Source organism: Sorex araneus, chromosome 7, assembly GCF_027595985.1.
Source record: "Sorex araneus isolate mSorAra2 chromosome 7, mSorAra2.pri, whole genome shotgun sequence".
NCBI lineage: Eukaryota > Metazoa > Chordata > Mammalia > Eulipotyphla > Soricidae > Sorex > Sorex araneus.
Window position 1 is genome coordinate 67,689,036 of NC_073308.1, and position 21,841 is coordinate 67,710,876.

At 39.7% G+C, this 21,841-nt stretch overlaps 1 protein-coding gene across 7 annotated transcripts in view; it reads left to right on the top strand.

The window, feature by feature from the left end:
• Positions 1-21,841, top strand: part of INPP4B (inositol polyphosphate-4-phosphatase type II B) — a 709,083-nt gene that overhangs the window by 591,192 nt on the left and 96,050 nt on the right. For all 7 annotated transcript variants that reach the window (XM_055144517.1, XM_055144520.1, XM_055144516.1 and 4 more), the window contains one exon: positions 9,616-9,769. In XM_055144517.1, the coding sequence (XP_055000492.1) occupies positions 9,616-9,769 (154 nt within the window). The remainder of the gene's footprint in view (positions 1-9,615; positions 9,770-21,841) is intronic.

Genomic DNA, 21,841 nt, shown 5'->3' on the forward strand with positions numbered 1-21,841 from the left:
ATAAATCAGTGGGATTTATTCACTTGTTGCTATACAAATGGTTCACGCAATGCTGTAAATTTAGCAGGCATAGCATTTCCTCTTTAATCATTCCCTTTAGCCATAAGCCATCAGTGTGAGCTTAGCTCTAACCTTAATATGAGGATGCATATGCTAATGATTTCTTAGGGCTTATTTTTTCCTTAGGTTTTTTTTTCCCTCCTAAACAGCAGGTCATTAAGTCAATCAACAGATGTTAATATAGCATCAATAGTTTGCAGCTACATTATGGGTTCTGGGGAGGAAATAAAATATGTATATATAAGATGCAGCTTTTCCTCAAGAACCATATAATCTTATTTAAATAAATGACCAGCATTCATTAGACAAATAGACATGAAAAAGGGTAATCCAAGAATAGAAGTGGTTGAGGAAAAACACACTGAACAAGGGAAGGTCAAAGAGGTTTAGAGAAAGGTTGAAGAAGACTAAGAATAAAAAACGCCTCTTCTTTTCTATTTATTGCTTCTTTTAATTATTACGTGATGAGCTTTATGACCCTGGGAATAAAAGAATTAATAAATGAAAGTAATTTCTAGCATAGAGCTCATTACTAAAAAAAAAAGAGTTAATTCAAGAAGTAGTATGAGCAGGTCTTGGAGATGGTAGTTTAAATTTGCAATCCGTGGAAGAAAAGCGAAAAAGCATTGTAAGCATAAAATCTGTATGTGGCAAGACAGAAATAAGAGTTCCTTTAAGGGTTTCTTTTCTTATGTCATTTTGGAAAAATCAATATATCTTTATTTAAGCCTGTGATTTCACAGAAGTGTCAGTAGTTGTCTCCACCGTACAGTGCCCGGAGTCTCATCCCGCCACCTGTATCAGTTGCCCCGACCACTGTCCTCAGGGTCACCCCAACCCCCCATCCAGCCTCATTCAAAAGCACATTCTTACCTTTAATAATTGTAGTTTAGGTTTCAAGCTCACAGTTTTGTTGACCCTGTGGTTTATTCATATACATACCACACTTAATATACCACAGACGTGTCCAAGGCCCCGGCCCCTGTCTTCCTTATCTCCTATCTGCCACTTCTAACTTCCACCATCGATTTCTCTCCTTCCCTGGCCTCTTCATGTCTATCTCTATTTTGTGTTAGCTCTGGTGTTAGCTCTGGGCAGGCAAATAGCAAAGGCCCAGAAAATAGGTGTTGAACTAATTCTAGGATGTTTCTTGGACAGCAGGAAGATTGAGCAGGCCAAACTTTTCATTTTGAAGGGGAAAGGGAAATCAGAATGATTTAGGGCCACCTAACTATAACCTCTTGGGGGGGGGGAGGCGGGGAGAGAGAGAGAGAGATTGGCTATCATTGGAAGTTGTTTTTTTTTTGATTGAGGATGCATGTGGCAGGGCTGTGCAGACCAGCTCACATGATAACAAAAGAGAGAGTTCTGAGTGAGAGCTGACCTCAGGGAATGTGAAGGGCTCAATACCAGATCTGTTGAGTCCATTCTACTGTATTGACCGGGGGAGACTCGTAGACTGAGGCCAGATACCGTTCTAGGTCAGGCTTCTCAGTGAGTAGGTGAAGTAGGAAGATTAGTAGAAACTGTGGTAGACATTGAAGGCTGGGAATCTCACTTACATCGGAACATATTCCAAACGTATTCTGTCTGGTTATTTTTGGTGGGCATGCGATGTGTGTAAGGGTGTGTGTGTGTGTGTGTGTGTGTGTGTGTGTGTGTGTGTGTGTGTGTGTGAGTGTGTGTGTATGTGTGTAGTATGTGGCCTGGGTCCAACCTAAAGCTAATTTGTATTCTAGATTATTATTATTTTTTATTTTTATTTTTTTTGCTTTTTGGGTCATACCCAGCAATGCTCAGGGATTACTCCTAGCTTTGCACTCAGGAGTTGCTCCTGGCAGTGCCTGAGGGACTACATGGGGTGCTGGGAATCAAACTCAGGTTGGCTGCGTGCAAGGCAAATGACCTACCTGCTGTGCTATCGCTCTGGCCCCTAGATTATTTTAAATGCAATTCCTATCACTTAACAGTTAAAGTTAGGGACCAGAAAGAAGAGCTTTCGAATGGATGAAAGAATTTGTAGTGTTGAAAAACTGGATCAGTCCAGTACAAATTGCTCTCAATCAACTCCGCGGCACACCGAAACTTCTATTTTAAATTTTTATTTCCTTCTTCCCTTTCCTGGGTGTTACTGCTGCCTTCACCAGGTATCACCTGCTTGGTCACGGTGCTCACATACTTGTCACGGTAGTCACATACTTGGTTTCGGTGAATGTAGGAGGCCACACGTTGGGGTTGCAGTGCTCACGGGGTCTCACGGCCTTGGCCATGACACCAGATGGCTTTATTGCTGTGCTTCCTTGCCAGGAGGTTGCACACTTCCCATTGTAGTGCTCATACTGTCCCCAGAGTTTGAACCCCTGTGTCAGGTTGCGGAACTGTGCTGGGGGTCCCACTCACAGCCTCCTGTCTGCATGGCAGACATGACCGCTCCCCCATCACTGAGCCCTTCAACCTCTGTTTCAGAGATACAGTTGGCCTGATTAATCCAGCCATTGTGTCTCATCACCATCCTCAGAAGTTGGTCATGACCAGCAGGAAATTTTGCAGGTAGATATTGATATGACGGCCACTCTGTGGACATCTATAGTAGTGCTGGTTTAGTCACATTCCTGCTGGTCAGGGAGTGGCCTAAGAAAAGTTGATCGACTCAACCTGACGGAGATTTGTTTTTTCAAGTTCACTGATGATCCAAAGCCGTTCAGATTTTCCTTGATGCTACCAAGCTTGTCACTATGTGGTCAGCTGAATAAGTGTCTCGTCCGCAGCCCTCATGACTCATCCTGCCAGGTCTCGTGTCCCTGTGGACACTGTTCTCCATCAGGTTTGTCCAGTTGCTGTTGTTGGGTTTGGCTTGCATGTTAGCTTAGAGCCTAACCCACACATAAATCAAGTCCTCAGTCAGCGGCTGACTCTGTGAGGGATCAATAGTACTTTAGTGCTCTTGTTGCCACGAAGCAGCTCGTCACCACTTCACCTCCAAAAGTTGGGTTCTCTGAAGATACCATTGAGATCAGGGACACTGGTTAGGTTCCATGAAATAAAGGTCTGATTTTAACCACCCATTTGCCGTTACTTCTTCCATAAAGCAGGAGAGAGCGAGCAGGATGATGGTGGATACTCATCCCACTAGTGATGACCCAGTGATCGTTTTCGACCAACTGATTGATTGTAGGATAGGTGTTTCATTGTTTTTATTTCTAGCCTCTTGTGGCTGAGTTGAGAATCAGGCTTTGAACTATGTGTTCTTGCTTTCATGAGAAGGGCTTCGAAGCATAAGTACCACAGCCACACTGAGGCTTCCATCGCCTCCTTCCCTATTAAACAGCTGTCTCTCTTCCCAGGACCATCCACGACTTCTGTGATTTTAGTAGTGATGAAAGTGGAGTGAACCCCAGTCATACCAATGTCTGAGCAAAAAGAATTTCCCACACTGACTGTCTAAATGAGTCAAAAGCCTGCTAGTAAGAGTGTATCTTGAGCTGCCTGCTTTCTTCTGTGCACGTTTTCTCTAGAGAAAGTGAATTCTTAGGGCAGAAATCAGATATTTAAGGTTGAATCTTGCCTACCTAGTTTTAACATTGAGGCTCAAAAAAATTGCCTTTTACCCCAGTCTCTGCAGTAAAATTGATTTATCCTTGTTCCTGACTGTAACCCATTGTGTCGATCACATGCTTGGATTTGGGTCCTTCATATGTACACTGTCCTATGTCAATACTGGCAACTGTGTCCTTTGGCCCACATTGATCGATTCTTCAGCCAAGAGACTGCTCCATGCCTCATTACATGACTCTTGATTTCAGACGTATGTGTGTGACCAATATACTTTTTATAGAATCTTCTCTTAATTAAAGCTTTTCCATGGGGCATATTTTCAAGTTCCAGGTAGCTGAACTCGATCCCTTTCCTCTGAGTTAGGAAAACAACATATTTGATCCTTTCTCTATCTAGGCAAGAAGCTCCTGTAGTTTTGATAATTTCAGGAAGAGGAAATTATCTGCTGTGTTCTACAACTCTGTGGGAAGGCAAAGGGGAAAATCAAATCTCCCAAGTCAAGTTAGGTCAAGTTGCTAGTCCAGTTACACCATTTAAATGTTAAATGTCATTCAGTGTCTCTTGCCAGAAGTTTTTTTTTATCTCTAAAAACTGAGCCAGACAGTCTAATGTCTGTTTGTGGTTGTTTGTGGAGGTTAAATTAGCTAACCTAACTTATTCATGTGCTAGTTAATATAAGTAGCAGTGCTCATTCTCTCTCAGGTTTGGCATTATCTCTTTTCTTCCACTATGTCCCTCCCACAATCTTCTTTATTTCCAGGCCATACGGATAGCTGTATTTATTAATAATAAATTATTATGTATTAATAATAAATAATGATATTAATAAATATTAATATAATATTATAATATAATATAATAAATAATATTTATTAATTTGAGAGGTGGTATTAATACACCTCTCAATCTACAATTCTAGTATAACAGACAGAAATGCAAGTAAACAACTGTATGTTCCTCTGCAGATGACCCCAAGATGGGAGCAATAGCCAGTCAAATTCAGAGTTCTCACTCACCAGCTACCTATCCTACTAGGAGTTCCTCTCCAGATGAAGAATAGAATTAAAATACTGAATTTCTGCTTCTGTGTATACCTTCAGTAACACACTTGATTGTGCATGAATTATGTCTTTAGTATGGCATAAGAAATACTCAGTTACTCACTTCCAACAAGCATCCCTCTGACTCCTGTGTCTTCTAAACATTGAAGGAATAACATGTTTTGCTCTTGTTTGCTATATACCCTTTTACTATTGATCTGTTTTTTTTTCTTTTTGGGGTCACACCCAGTGATGCTCGGGGGTTACTCCTGTTTCTGCATTCAGGAATTACACCTGGAGGTGCTTGGAGGACCATATGGAATGCTGGGAATGGAACCCAGGTCGGCCACATGCAAGGCAGCCCAAGTTTTGTTTTTTTTTGTCAGTAAACAAACTGCCCCTCATAATAATAAAGATATCTCTATGGGTTGTAAAGTTTAAGTTTTCTACCAGTGCAATCTTATAACATGATATATGTAGGAAGGAGGAATAACAAAATATAGATATGGAAAGTTGCATTATTCATACTTTTATCTCAGACTCTTTAGAAGAACAGTTGACTAGTCCCTTCATTCTCTTATATTAAAGAGCAGTTTGAAATGATACCTGATCAAATTTAATCATTTTATTAAAAATATGCAGAATGTCCTGCCCCCATGCCAGGCTGTCTTCACTGGGGCCTCCTCAGAGGGGGGCAGGTTGAGTTTTCCTCGCCTCCCCAAGGAGAGCCCCGGCAGCCGAAAACCTCCAGAACCCAGCCACAGCCATGCTCAAGGCCACTCTCCACACACTCAGACAATCCTCACCCATGAAGGAACTGACAGAGGTACCCAGGTGTGTGGGACCCATGGCTGAGATCTCCAAGCCTGCTCAGATTCGGACTGGGCCTCCTCCACCTAGATTAGATTCCCCAGTTTTCCAGTAGGTTGGCAGTCACACCCACAAACTGCCCCTGGCGCCATGTAATCTCATCAACGGCCAAGATCCAGAGACTATTAAACAAAGCTCCAGGAAGAGAGCAATGCAGAATCTCACATGGCAGAGCCTGACAAGCTACCTGTGGCATATTCAATATGCAAAAAAACAGTAACAATGATGGGCCTCATTCCCCTGATCCTGAACATGACAGGGATGAATGGAGACATTACTGGTACCTGCTCGAACAAATCTTTGAGCAATGGGATGACAGTGATACAGTGATACAGTGATTAAAAATATACCGTGACTCTCAACATGGACAGAAAAAAGAGTATTGAAAAGTTAACACATCCACAAAGCTCATCTGGAAAATTAAGAGTAATCTCTCAAATTAGGAAAATCTCTTTTCCTAATCTCAGAGTTTATTCCTAACATTATCTGGACATGCTTTTTATTCCCTTGTTTCATGCTTTTCATACTTAAAGATATAATTCCTGGTGCTTATTAGGTATTTTTTCAGAAGGGAGCTTATTGAATTTGTCTTTTATGAGTCTGACACATAAGCTCCTAATCAATTTCCAATGTGAAAAATGTCGGAACCTCAGCTTCCCTTTCCCTAGCATTTCTCCCTGGAAGAGGTGAGCTTTCTCAGTGCTTCTTCCGAGGCATCTCCACTGCTGATAATGTACTCAATGAATATTAGTGTGTCTTAATTTCCCTTAGAGGGAAGGAAGTACTTGTCATTCTCTGGGGGTGATCTGCCTATAGGGGGAAAATTGTACATGACAATTTATTATTAGTGTCTGTGTCACATTTAAGATTACAGGGTGATGAAAAGCAGGCTTGGTTTGTTTGGGAGAGTCAGGAAGGAAAAGATATGATTTTGCCAAATTGTAATAATTTACCGAGTCCTTCCATAGGAACCATCTAATTTGACTTTTTCTGTCACATAATAATGAATGCAGGAAAAAAGTTATCATTCTAAATTGCAGATGAATCAACTGTGGTTCCCCAGAAATGAGATTTCCTTTCTCTATATCTCCTAGGGCTTCCTCCTCTCACTTTAAATGCACTTATTTCTGCCCAGCCCTTCAATGCCCAGAGCTCCAGCCTCTCTAACGCTAGAGACCCATTTAGTTTGAATATGCTTGAACTATTAAGCTTACTTTGTCTTTATGTGATTAGCATCAAGTAATCCAAGTCCAATCATAGTTTTTTCTTCCAAGATTTGTCCTATCCAATATTACTGTATGTTTATAAACTAACAAAGTTAACATAAATTAAATAATAAGTTGGGGTTATACACACACACACACACACACACACACACACACACACACACATATATATATATAAACCATTAAGGAAGTACCATCACGAGTATTATCCTTGTACTGAGAACTGTTCCACATATCCGAAGTAGCACCGTGATAGAGAAAGTACCTACTAAGAGATTGCTTTGTAGCGAGATTCCAGGAAAACCATCATAAATACATTCGCTTGGTTCTTATGTGATAAGGTTCTTATTAGTCAGAGATCCCCAGAGAAACAGAGCAAATAGAAGAGGGTTCTCCAGAGAAATGGAGCGAAGTTGTTCTAAGGAGATGATTCACAATCCTGGAGACTGTGAAGTCATCTAATTTGCTGTCCTCAAGCTAGAGACCCAGGAAATCAAGGGGTGAAATTCAGTGTTTCTCTAAAGGCTTAAGGACCAGGCAATGCAATGGGTTTAGATGCCAGCCCCTGATTCTTAGGGAAAACTGCCTTACTGAGTTGTATTGGAATGCTAATTCCAACTGGAAATACTCAGACAAGCACACCTACAAATAATGCTTTGCCAGGGGCCGGAGCCATAGTACAGTACAGCTGGTAGGGCGTTTGCCTTGCACGTAGCCCACGTGGGTTCAATCCCCGACATTCCATATGGTCCCCCAAGCACCGCCAGGAATAATTTCTGAGTCCAGAGCCAGAAGTAACCCCTGAGCATCACTGGGTGTGACCCAAAAAGCAAATAATAATAATAATAATAATAATAATAATAATAATAATGCTTTGCCAAATACCTGAATATCCCATGTTCCACTCTAGTTCATACCAAAAAATTATGACTTGGGAAGAGGAATAAGAGCGGCATACCCCATAAAATGGCAAATACATAGTTTGTTTTCCCAATACTTAATACCTATTTTTAGAAATGAAAAAGAATCCACTGTTAAGCATTGTCATAAACAGTGGCATTGAAATAGATTAGCAGCAAACATATTAGTGGGGACTGCTTCCTATTAAATCCAGATTAATTCCAGAAAAACCAAATTAGCAAAAAGGATTTATTACATATCTGTGCAACGGGGTCAACACCTAGGAATGCCAGTCATTAGTGTATGCTAATAGAAACACAAAGACACTAGTTTAGGTTATATGCAGAAAGGGGAAGATAGTCTCTAGGACCAGAAGACCCAGCTCCATGACTTCTAATGGGGCATTTGTTTTTCTGTGGAGGTAAAGACATTCCTGAAGAGGTTACCCACTGGTATGAAGTGTCAGTAAAAGGGCAGCTGAGCATGCTCCGTCATTTACACGCATGTTGTGGGTGTTCCAGGTTCAGTTGAGAGAAGACATTGGAGGTGGAGAATGTAGCATTACGGTTAGAGTTCTGTGTCACAGCTCAGCGCTCTGTGGCTGGTGTAAAGACAGTCAGGAGCTCCTTCAAGTTTAGTGTTCAGTAAGATGCTATTTGTCCTCACCTGGGAAATTTGGTTATTGGTAGGAACATAATATTTATGTAGACTTTGTATAGGAATATCTATCAATTTAGATGCTAATGTCTAATCATCATATTAAATATTAACAAGAGATGTAGATCAGCTGTATCTACTGATATTTTTATATTTATTTTTAACTGATTCACAATGATAAACAGTTACAAAGTTGTTCATGATTGGGTTTCAGTCATATTGTGTTCCAACATCTGTTTCTTCACATTTCTGGCCCCACTGTCCCCAGTTTCCCTCTAATCTCTCCCCTCTTCTCCACTCCCCATGCTGCCTCATGTCAGACACTTTTCTTCTGTCTCTCTGTGTCTCTGTGTCTCTGTCTCTCTGTCTCTCTCTTTCTCTCTCTCTGTTTCTCTCTCTCTCACTCTCTCTCTCCACCCTTTTAGGCATTATTATTTTCAGTACAGATGCTGAAAGGTTATCTGGTACATCCTGTACAGGTATATGTATCCTGTATAGTATATGTATCCTGTATAGGTATGTGTAGCAACTAATATTGAGTAGAAATTCTCAGACATAGTGAAGTCAGAAGCACCTGGGCAGCTAGTGAAAATCTCCATTTAGAATGCCTTTTCCCTTCTGATCAACTTGGTAGATTCCACCGGCCTGCATTTTTATTCTCTATGTTATTTTGTTAGAAGTGGTCTGAAGATCATATTTCAAGAACTTCCACTACATTTGTTAGTCAAATTCACAGAGAAAGAAGAACTATGGTTGCTAAGGACTAGGGTGGGAGAATGGATTGTTTTTGTTTGGGAAGAGGAAAACGTTTTAGAGACGGATGGCAGTGGTAGATGCACATGAAAGCACTTAGTGTCATCATATGCTTAGGATGGTTAAAATGGTAAACTTTATGGGTTTTCTTGTTATTGTAAAGTAAGATTTTCTGATGTAAAAGGTGGCTATTTAAAAAATATTGATGTATCTGTGTGTTCTTCCTAAGCATTAATGAGTAAAATAGACATTTCCAGTCTAAAATGTTATAATGTATGCTCCAGTATTGATTTATGTTGTTTGATACTCCATCATCTCGACCAGAAAGTGCAAAAATAAGGGTTTAAATTAAAGGATTCATAGCAAGTAAATTTTGTTTTATTCAAATAGAATTGATTCGTTCTATATCCATAATCTGGCCACACTGAGGGAGTATTGGAGCTAGACACTCATTCTACTTCCGTATAATTGTCCCCCAACCTGCTGCTTTAAGTTAGATTGACCAGGTTTTACTTTGTCTTGTTTTTGCTGTAATGATACTCATGCTTTTTCAGGATAGGGTGTGGGCCAATGTGGGAAAGAGCCTGAACTGCATTATTGCTATGGTGGACAAGCTAATTGAAAACGATGGCGGCCGTGACAGCAGCAGTGGCAAAGATGGAGAGAAGGATCCTTCCGCTGTGGATGGCACTGCAGCTCAACCCAAGGGTAAGGACTCATCTTTGCCTAATCCCTGACTGAGGTAGCCCAGTGACAAAGTCATGATAACAATGAGAGAAAAAGAGGAGTCAGTCAGGCCTTTGATGAAAGTGCTGAGAGCTCGCTTTTCACTGGCTTGGATGATGGGAGGCTATTTATCAAATTGCATCTCAGTTGTGTTTTTAGAACTGCTGGCAATGCTTGTTTTTTTTTTCTCCCCTTTTGCTACATAAAAACCTTCTTAAAAGAAGAACAGTGTTTGCTTTTAAAGAGTTTGACATAGTTTCATCTACATTTAGACATTCCTCCAAAATTTTTATTAGGAAAGAAAACAAACATCTGCTCTTAAAACCCAGGAAATTTGAGGGATAAAGGCTTATAAAAGTATCATAATGCAGTCTTTTACAAATATTCTTTGACTTAGTCTGTAGGATATTTTTGTAAATTTGCCAAAAAAAGTTTTATGATATATGAGAGAAATATTTGCATGTCATTTCACAAACATAAAGAAGACATATTTATTGATGCACATATGTACAAATGCATGCATTCGTGTTTATTCATACATGGATACATATGTGATTACTTCTATAGATAAACAGATACATAGATGCTTTGAATTATTTGTCTTATATGGATTGACAAGTAAATATGATTGCCAAAATTTTAACTCTGGTTATGTCCTTTCAACTAACTCTTTGTTATAATATTATTATTGATTTGATTAATATTGACAAATGAGCCCAAACGAATATCTACATGAGAGTTTAAGTTTGGGAAAATTTCTTCAAGAATGGCCCCAAGCATTTTGCTAGGTTTTGTTAAAGTTTTGATAAAATAAAGTGTCACCCTACCCTCTTCTAAATTGACTTTTCATTTTACTTTGAGGAAATGAGCCATAAGAAAATATGGGCGATTATAAAATTAAATTTATGTTTTCCCAATTTGTTTTCCCTATTTTTCATTACTCACATTTTCATTGGGAATTTAATTATATGAAGTATAAATCTATCATCACTTGATTAACAGTAGAACCATTTCTAAATCATATCTGTAAAGTCATAGCTTTTTGAAGTTTTTCTATTGTAGATGGTCCCTCATTCTCCAGAATATATTCATATAGGCAGAAAATTCACAGTAATATTCTTTATGCTCACAACTACTTGGTCTAGTTCTATGTAGGGATTTTCTTATTTAATATTATCAGCTTTATTAGTTAATGAATCTAGTCTAGTTCCATAACTTTACATGAATCAAAATGAAAGCTTGTCATAACTTATGTCATAAAGAAATAGTATACTTCAATTTTCTTTAATTGCACATTTATTGACTATCAATTATGAACTAGACACTATGCTGTGCTCTGGAAAATGAGGTAAGGAGGCAGATCCATTTTCGTGACTTATTCTGTCCATTGATGTTCTTTCAAGGCATGATTCTTTTTAGAAAAATAGGAAGAGTCATTTTTTTCCTTTGACCTTCAAAGAAATCTCATTGTAGATAACAGAGTTGAAAATTTGGGAATAATAAATTATACAGGAGCGATAGCACAGTGGGTAGGGTGTTTGCCTTGGACGCGGCTGGACCCAGGTTTGATTCCTCCATCTCTCTCGGAGAGTCCGGCAAGCTACAGAGAGTATCCCACCCACACGGCAGAGCCTGGCAAGCTACCCATGGTGTATTGGATATGCCAAAAACAGTAATGACAATTCTCACAATGGAGACGTTACTGGTGCCCACTTGAGCAAATTGATGAACAATGGGAAGACAGTGCTACAGTGCTCTATTTCATCCAGAGATTATATCTGCATTCTCAGAATATGGTAAAAAGGTAAAAATAGCTGGTGTGTAAGTGATCTGTAAGATTTGGGCCAGAGACATAATATAGCAGGTGAGGTACTTGCTTCTCATCGACCACAGCCCTTATAAAGTTGACACCACAGAAGACCCCTGAGCACAGAACCAGGAGTAAGCCCTAAAAAAAAGGAGACTTGCTGGATTTTACTTTGTACCAATATCAAACAACAAGAGTTGTTGCTGTAGTATTCATACCTAGGTTAACATTTCAATTAAGAGTCAAAAACTGCAATATAGTATTAGATTAGATCTTAGCATTTTCATCTTATTCTCCATATTTGTTTCATTCATCCTTACACACTTTCAAGAGTTAACCCACTCTCATGTATAAAATAAAATATATATAGTTTGATCAGAAAATTAATGTAATGTGCCAAATAACTTCAAGTTTAAGCTTGGGTCTATATGTATGTTAGTAGTATGTAGATGTTAGTAGTATGTAGAGTGCATGTTTCAGAGAGGATGTTGTAAATAAAAGGATACTTAACATATGGAGATATATGTTTTACAATGAATCTGTGCCCAAATGTGTTTGAGATAATGACATGAGAGATAGCTTCACAGGTAAGCCGGAGTGTATGCTTCCCATGCAAGGGGTCTTTTTTGATCCCCAGTTGTGTATACTAAACCCTGCCAGAAATCATCAGAAAACTTCCTCTCCCCCCACCCCCGCACTGCATCAGGATAGCCCCTGAACACCACAGAGTGTGAGCCCCAAAGAAGACAACTGTATGGAGTTTTCCTACAAGTATGCATCGATCTACATCTTCAAATATGCATAGATCTCTGAAATAGATTGTGAATATTCCTGTATAGATGGAGTTCTATTTTTTTTTCTTTTTTGCTTTTTGGGTCACACCCAGTGATGCACAGGGGTTACTCCTGGCTCTGCACTCAGTAATTATTCCTGGCGGTGCTCAGGGGACCATATGGGATGCTGGGATTTGAACCCGGGTTGGCCGAGTGCAAGGCAAATGCCCTACCCGCTGTGCTATCGCTCCGGCCCCGGAGTTAGATTTTTAAATGGAGACAGTTATGTAATAAAAGTTTCCTTTTTCCTTTTTTTATTATTTGAAATGTGATATTTATGTAAGAAAGATATTCAAGTTGGTTGATACCAAAAACATTTATTCGAAGGATATTTGCACACCTGTGTTCCTAGCTATCTGCACTTAGTAGAATAGCCAAGACTTGGCAATTATCCTCACTAGGTGAATGACAATTACCCTAATTAGGTGAATGGATCAAAAAGGTGTGGTGTAAATTTACAATGTACTTCCGTGCCGTTCCAAGCACTGTCTCACTATAGCGCTGTCGCCCCATTGTTTATCAATTTGCTCGAGTGGGCACCAGTAACGTCTCCATTGTGACACTTGTTGCTGTTTTTGGCATATCCAGTATGCCACGGGTAGCTTGCCAGGCTTTGCCATGAGAGCGGGATACTCTCAGTAGCTTGCCGGTCTCTCTGAGAGAGATGGAGGAGTCAAACCTGGGTTGGCCGGGTATAAGGCAAACTCCCTCCCCACTGTGCTACAGCTCCAAGAAAGAACAAAATCATGAAATCTGTAGCAATGTGGTTGGGACCAGAGGATACCATGCTGAGTGAAGTCAGAATAAAGGGACAGGTAGAGAATGATCTCCCTACTATATGGCACTTAAAGGTACACAATGAAGTAGCAACAACGATCCAAAGGGAACATAATGGGGTAATGACCCACACAGTTGTGTTGGGGGCAGGAAAGGTGAGAAGGAAAGCGCTGGGTTCCTTGGGTCAGGAAACAGCACACTGGTGATGCATATGATATTACAATTATGTTCATGAGAAACTATTATTAATGGTATTGTAAGCAAAAATTTTAAAAATTTTAAATAGTCAACACCATGCTGTTTAGTTATTATTCTAAATAGTACTATTCCTATTACATTTTTCTTCAAAGTAAGACCAAAGCACTTTTAGTTTCTATCCTGACTGCTGTCACATAAAGGAATGCAATGGAGAAATGAACGGATGCAGCTTAAGAATGGATATAAATGAATAACCTGACTTTGTGGATTTACCTATCCAACTGCCAAACTATTTCAGATAAAGATATATGAGCTATATAAATTCACTGATGACGTGTGACTCCACTTACCTATTTAAAAAATTAAAACTAATTAAGAGAAGATTGTGTATAATTTTTTTCTAACAATTAGAAAGTTTTTTTAACATATCTTAGGTTTATTTGCACATGCATGTTTATTTTTATCTTATTTGAAGGGTGAATCCCATATCTGGCTGTGCTCGGAGATACTCTTGACAGGGCTTGGGAGGTTACACAGGGTGCCAGGGTGGAACCTGTGTCAGCTGCATGCAAGGCAAGCGTCCTGCCTGCTGTACTAGCTCTCCTGTACTACCAAATAGAACTGAGCCTGATAAAGATGTGTTTCATTGTATTCTTTACATAATTTGATTAAAAATATTTCCTGATAAATATCCTCTGTGAGATTATAATAATCATCAACTAATTCATCAAAAGAAGAAACATGCTTGTAGATATTTAATTATAATAATGATGTTGCAATGAACACATAAGCATCTGAATATCTCATTCTGTATCTCAGATGATATTTCCCTTTAAATTAGATTGCTAGAAGTAGATTTATTTTATAAAGGCAAAAGTACTCTTTTTCTCTCACAGATATCTATGTAGTTGTTTGTTTTTCATCAGTATCAACTTATGAATATTTTTGTTCCTCGATTGATAATCCACTATTGCTATTATTAATACTGTACAGGGTGGGGGCATATTGTTCCAGAGATAGCCATTGGGAGCTCTTTCAGACTAGCTTCCCTTTCGGACACACCCCTCTTTCTTCCCCTACTGTACACCCTTTCACTTTCTTACTAGCTCATGTTCTTCCTGTTTGAACTGGCACCTTTCTCTGGCACTGCCACCTACTCTAGTGCTATATGTACACAAAGGAATACTGGGAAGTATTTTTGATATTTTTCCTCTCCGAGGTTCAATTTCCCAAGGAACCTTGGTTTTTTTTTTTTTTTAGTTTATTCTTTTATTGAATCACCATGTGGAAAGTTACAAAGCTTTCAGGTTTAAGTCTCAGTTATACAATGCTCGAACACCCATCCCTTCACCAGTGCACATATTCCACCACCAAGAATCACAGTATAACTCCACCCCCACATCCCCAGCCCCCCACCCCGTCTGTGTAACTGGAACCTTGTTTTTTATCAATGATAACAACAGTGGACTGGAGCGATAGCACAGTGGTTGGGCGTTCACCTTTCCCAAGGCCCACCCGAGTTCTATTCCTCCACCCCTCTCGGAGAGCCCGGCAAGCTACCGAGAGTATCGAGCCCGAGTGGCAGAGCCTGGCAAGCTACCCGTGCGTATTGGATTGGATGGATATGGATAACAGCAGTGAGAAACGAACAATTTTTTTGTGGGAAGGGACATTTTGATGGCTTGTTATAACATTAGGAACTCTTAGCAGCACTATCTCTAAGCACCCCTGAAACTATAATCCTCCCACCTTAAATAGTTTTACTGATTTCATGCAAATTCAGATGACAACTATTGTGTCAGAACATTTGATTATTTGTGGAACTTTCTGTTTTATAAATTAATACCATATTTCTAAATATGTTTGATAATAAATTCTGTTTCTTTCATAGTCCTCACTTTATCATTACCCAATAGTGAAGGTGGAAAAGGCATCCCATTCCTCTTACAACTACTTAGTGAATTGATTCAGCCATTTGAGTCATCTAGAATTTACTGCTATTCATGTGATGAATATTGATGGGTATTTGTTGGTACATCATTTATTAATAATTGTCTCCTTACATTGCATCAATTATTTTTTTGCATTTTAAGTTCCACAATATTATAAATACAAGTCTGAACTTTTAAATCTTTATTGTGCTTTATATTTAGATATATCTTGAGGTCTTGTAAGTCTACCAATGACAAATTTTCTTTCTACTTATCTTTTATTTTCACAGTTCAGTTGTATTTGTTTTTCTGATATATATGCCTATGTGATGGTTGGATAGATGGTCTTCTAAATCATAACTACCTTTGTCCATATTTTATGTTCCTCTATGACCTACAGATACTTATTTCTTACTTTAAGTGATAAATTTTCCTTTTTGTAACATACAATTTAGACTTTCATAGTATATCATACCTAATAAATTTATTTTCAGGGTTTATGCAAATAAGGTTCAGGAAAGAATGACTTTATTTGCTATTCTAAAAACAAACACTGGAATAACTTCCAAATTCCTGTGACGTATGTGTGTATATATGTGTTTTTCTAAGCCAGTAGACTTCGCTCTTTTTTAAAAATAAACTTAAATTTAAGTATTTGCATCTGCTGTGTTTATGCTCCCACATGCCTTCAATTTCATAATAAATTAAGTCTCTCGGAGAAAAATCAGTGAATATTCGAAGCTTAGATGTTGATGCCCCCTTGAAGATTATATATAGTTAAACCTTCAATCATTAAGAAGAGTAGCTGCAGTATTTATACCAATTTTTGCATAACCTGTGTCACACATATTGATGTTACAAGATCATTTTTATTTTCCAGAGTGGCCTATTCCAGACGTTCATCCAAATATGTTTCATTTAATTTTACCCACTGTTGCCCATCTAATCCTCTGCTAACAAACAGGCCAAATGTCCTTCTCCCCCACATTATAGCCACACATATCAGAACATAAGCATCATTTCTTTTTGAATGATGAATGATCATTTTGGGGTTTGTTTTTTTGTTTGTTTTTTTAGAGAGATAACACATCCTGGAGTGTTGAATAACATCGGAGGATACCTACCCTATTTTAGATACTACTCTTTTATCAGTAACAATGATGGGTCTCATTCCCCTGTCCCTGAAGAGTCTCTAATGTGGCACCATGGGGAAGGACAAGTAAAGAGAGGCTGCTAAAATCTCAGGGCTAGGATGAATGGAGACGTTACTGGGCCTGCTCGAGCAAATCATTGATCAACAGGATGACTGTATATACATACCTCTCAGAGAGCCCGGCACACTACCGAGAGTCTCCTGCCCACACAGGCTGAGCCTGGCAAGCTACCTGTGGCATATTCGATATGCCAAAAACAGTAATGATAGGTCTCATTTGCCTGACCCTGAAAGAGCCTCCACTTGTTGGGAAAGATGAGTAAGGAGAGGCTGCTAAAATCTAGGGCTGGGAGGAATAGAGACCTTACTGCTGCCCTTGATTAAATTGACAGACAACAGGATGACAGTGATATGGTGATACTCTTTTATGAATAAAATCTAAGTTCACATTAGCTATTTGGGTAGTCACATTTTACTACTATCTCTATTGATATCAATAAATCTTGCTAGGTTTGACCTAACCTTCAGATTACTCCCAATTGAATAATATTTAAGCACCATTATGTGCTAAGACATAGTGAAATATTATGGGAACAAAGAAATTAAGACATGGTCTATCTCAATTCCACTGAGGAGATCGATGTCTTAAGCCCATGGCTGCTGTATAATGTACTTTTGAGTAAACTCATCATAAATACCGATTCTTTCATCCATCATGTCTACTTTCCGACTCAGGTTTCTCTTACATTGCACCAACACTTCCGGCTCATTCGTAGATGTATTAGGACGAAAATGGTGAAGAAGCACAGATTAATACAGAGCCTTGAGACAGCTCTGAAATAGTGTCTGCATTGAAATCCATTCAACGTGGGAATGTGCATTCTTTAGTGAAGTCTTTTATCCAAGTTCAGTATCCACCTCATGGCTGTTTCTGTGTCTCTCAGTCCTTCACAAAAGGGATCTTGGAAGGCTCTGTGAAAAGCAGATTACTCTCTGTCATGCATATCTTTCCTTCATTTTCCAAGCTCTAAACATTGTCAAGAAAAGGAGAATAAAGTTCTGGGGACATCATTTTCCATAATGAGCCCCCAGTGACTTCAAGTGTCTTTGGTCCTTCACGCAGTGGAGGTAGCTGGCCATAAGATCACAGGCTGAGTTTGCCAAGCACAGAAACTCTGGAGAGTTTTTGTGGCATTTCATGTTTTTCCCAATTTGTGATTCTCTTTTAATAATTCAGTCAACTACTTTGCAGTATGAGAGGTTGAACCTAGGGCCTTACATCAGTGAGACACTCACAAAACCACTTCCCCAATGCATATTTCTTTGACTCCGTAAGGCCCAGTCTATGGTTTCTGTGGGGTCTGAGAATTTCCCTTTTAAAAAATTTCCATATGTTACTTTATTTTTAGTTATACCCCGATAGCTGGAACCACCAAGAATTTATCATTAACTTGTCACTGACTGACAAGAGTGTAAAAGATTAGTTGGCCAAAACAAGTCACCTCAAACTCCAAGCAGAGACAAATCTAAGATTTTAGCAAGTCACTTTTCCCTCCTATCTTGTACTTTCGGCTAACGTAGCTATTCACCTGATAAACTTGAAACATTAAGGACTACAATAGTTTATTAGCATGGCTATATATAAAAGTGGTCATGGTGTTATGCCTTGCGGAAGATACTCTAAATTGGTATTCGTTGGAAGACAGAGAGGAAAACCCTTTCATTTACTGAGTGACTTTTAGCATCTACTCTGGGCAAGGCATTGCCTTCAGTCATGTCCCAGCTCTCAAGGACTGGTGGGTGAACATGTTGTATTTGAAACGAGATGCGCAGTTTGAGATTTCCTGAGACACAGTATAAAAGATAAACAGCTCAGAAGAGGAAGTACGCATTAGGGAGTCATCAGCAGATAGATAGATGAAACTGGATAATATGTAAAAGATGAGCAAAATTGATACCACAGAGCCCTGAGGCCTGGAGATTACCTTTCGTGGAGAAGTCGGGAGCCTCCGGGGAAGAAAATCAAGTATAATTTGAATACCAAACAAGGAGATAAAAAGAGAGGCAGTAATCATATCAACAGTTACTACTCACTGCACTGACATTTTCCTGACAGTCGCTTTGTTAAATTGTGTTAGAGTGTGGAAATTAAGCCATTTGTCTAAGACCCAGAGCTGGTTTGAGCACAGATTCAAATCTAGGCAGGGTGATGTCTAGCTGAAGCGATAGCAAATCAGGTGGAGTCCTCAGAAAAACTAGTGGGAAAGGAGAGGGGGGGGAGAGAGAGAGAGAGAGGGAGAGAGAGAGGGAAAGATGCTTGGAATTGAACGTGTAAGGATTTACTTGCCTTTCTGCTCACCCTTTCTTTCTCCGTGAGCTGTGTCTCAGATTATCATGAGCTACAAGTGCCCGGGGTTTCACTGTCACCTTCTTGTGTCCCAACACAAACCTTTCTTTCATGGAGGTGGATCATCTCTTCCCTTCCCTTGCTGTTACTCTTCATGATTCATTTTCGCTGGATTCTTTGGAAAACTCAGCTTGTATTTTTCAATGCCGAGTCTTCAGGGATCAGCCTTTTCTCTCCCTTCTGTGGCTCCGAATTTCCCATCCTCTGAGGATCTCCCAGGCAGAAGGGGCTTCAGAGCAGGGGTGCACGGGGCTGCACGGGCTCCCCATCATAGGCCCCTCAGCTGCCATCTTAAAATTCTGAGTAATTCAATCTCTCTGTTCTAAATGAAGCCAAGTAGGGCAAAGAAGGTTTGGTTGGAGACTGAGTCACCTAGGTTCCGTCTCCCACCTCCCTTGGAAGGTCCCTCGTTGTTCGTCCAGTTTCCTATTCTTATCCCAGCCCCGCTCCCCACCCCGTGCTTGCCTGCTAGGGGGGCCGGCAGATTAGTCAAGTTCAGGTTAGGTCTGCTGAGCGGTGCATGCTTGCTTTTCCACCCCACGGAGGGCGTGGGAGGAAAGAGAAAGGACCTTGACGCCTTGAGAGAGATCCCAAAGGATAGGAAGAAAGAACTCTTTGGCTGCTTTTCAAAGAAGATCTCATTTTTAATTTCTCAATTAACTCTGGAAATTATTTAATCATGCATTTCACAGGGGTTGCAGGTAGAAAGGCCTAGAGACAGCACCGTGGTTACATGAAATAATTAAGGGAAATGGAGAGTGAGTTGGGCAAGGCAGGATGCATGGTTCGCCTGGCTGAGGCCGTGTCTCCGGCTGAAATGGTCATTCCCGTGGTGGACCCGGCATTCTCTCCATGGTTGATATTTCTAGTAGATCTGAATTTTCATATGAATTATTATTTTTTGTATTATTTTTAAGGTCAGTAATAGATTTGCAACAGCCGACCTGGGTTCCATTCCTCTGCCCCTCTCAGAGAGCCCAGCAAGCTACTGAGAGTATCTCGCCCTCACGGCAGAGCCTGGCAAGCTACCCATGGCATATCCGATGTGCCAAAAACAGTAACAACAAGTCTAATAATGGAAACGTTAGTGGTGCCCACTTGAGCAAATTGATGAGCAATAGATTTGCAAAACTTCCTAAAAGATTAGAGACGTCAAATAAAATACATTTAAGGGTCTAATGAAACTGAATCATGGGGCTGAATCATAGGCCACTATTGTTGAAAACTGAATACTGGATTTTATTGCAAATTCTGGTTTAATGTTATCTCTCCTATTGTGGTGTGGCTCTGTGGAAAAATACACCATGTTTTTGTGATTTTCTCTTACATCTTCTTGGCCCGATATCATTCTTGGGGCCAGTTATGTGTGGCAAAGGTGTGGGGACCTCTCTCTGCAACTGCCACTGCCAGAGAGCCTCTCTTAGCGCTGCTCCTTCTTCATAGGATTGAACGAATGTCTTCACCATATGTGCGCATTTGTGATACACGCGTAAAGATCATTATATGCTCAAATGTAATTATTTCAGTGGTTTCTATAATGCGTAATGGAACTTTCATCTCATGAAACTGCAAACATAAAAATAAAGAATATCATTTTCATGAAACATTAATATTCTTTAATGCTACCAATTTCTCCACATGAATGTTTAGAATTTTCCTGGAAGAGAAAAACCAATGAATCAGGCTTTTCAGAACTCAAAATCCAGCAGGTGAAATCACTTTTAAAATATACATAAAAATACACATATACTGCCAGGAGGGATTCCTGAGCACAGGGCTGAAGTAGCCCTCAAGAACTGCCAGGTGTGGCCGAAGCTGTTGGTCCCTCCCAAAATATACCTACAATATAAAGAGACAAGGTGAAATACAGCGCCATGTTTTACAGTGCCATGTTTTTAATCATAGAGTTAGAAGTTTAACAATTGCTTGTTTTGACTAGAGTTCGACCTGGGTTCTATACTTCCTTCCCTCTTGGAGAGCCCGGCAAGCTATCAAGAGTATCATGCCCACACGGCAGAGCCTGGCAAGCTACCCGTGGCGTATTCGATATGCCAAAAACAGTAACAAGTCTCACAATGGAGACATTGCTGGTGCCTGCTTGAGCAAATCGATGATCAACGGGACAACAGTGCTACAGTTCTTGTTTTGATATTTGTGAAGGTTTTGTATTATCAAGAATGAATGCTGCTTCCCTAGAAATTGTGCAATAAAACCTGACTCATCAAAACACTTGACCAGAACCAAAATTTTTGGCAAGTCCATAATTTAACAATTTACTGATTTATTTCCACGGCCTATGGTAGATCATCGAGGTTCTTAGGCCATTTATTGTTGGTAAAAAAAAAAAATCAGTTGCAAATTTTTAGGTCTCAGTTGTAAGGTTTTCTGACATTAAAGATGCCACATAGTTAAAAGTGATTTCTTCCCTTTCTATTCAGCCAGTTGATGTATTCTAGTTGATTACTATGTGGCAGGGACTCTTTTAGAAACTGAGGATACATCAATTGAAAACCAGACAGAATGCTCACCCAGACCCATACTTTAGCAATAGGAAGACAGTGAACAAAAAATATTAAAAATATGGACTTAACAGAATGTTAATGGAACAAATACAGTTGGAAAAATATAGCAAAGTTAAAGGGTTCAGGAACTCTGTTGGAGACTAGGGACATTGATGGGAGCATCACTGAGAGGTTGCCATTGGAGCAAGAAACGAGGAAGTTAGAAATTGTGCCATGCAGGTACCTTGGTCAAGGCTATACTGGGCACAGAATACAGCCAATTCCAAATCTAGACATAAATGTGTCTGCACTAATCAGAAACATCAAGAAAGCTGGTTCCATTCCAAAGAAAAAGTAGAGGGGGAAGGAGACAAAGTCAAAGATGAGAGTTGGGAGAAGCAACAACTAGGACTTTAGTTAGCTTTTGACTTTCCTTCTGAGAAAAAT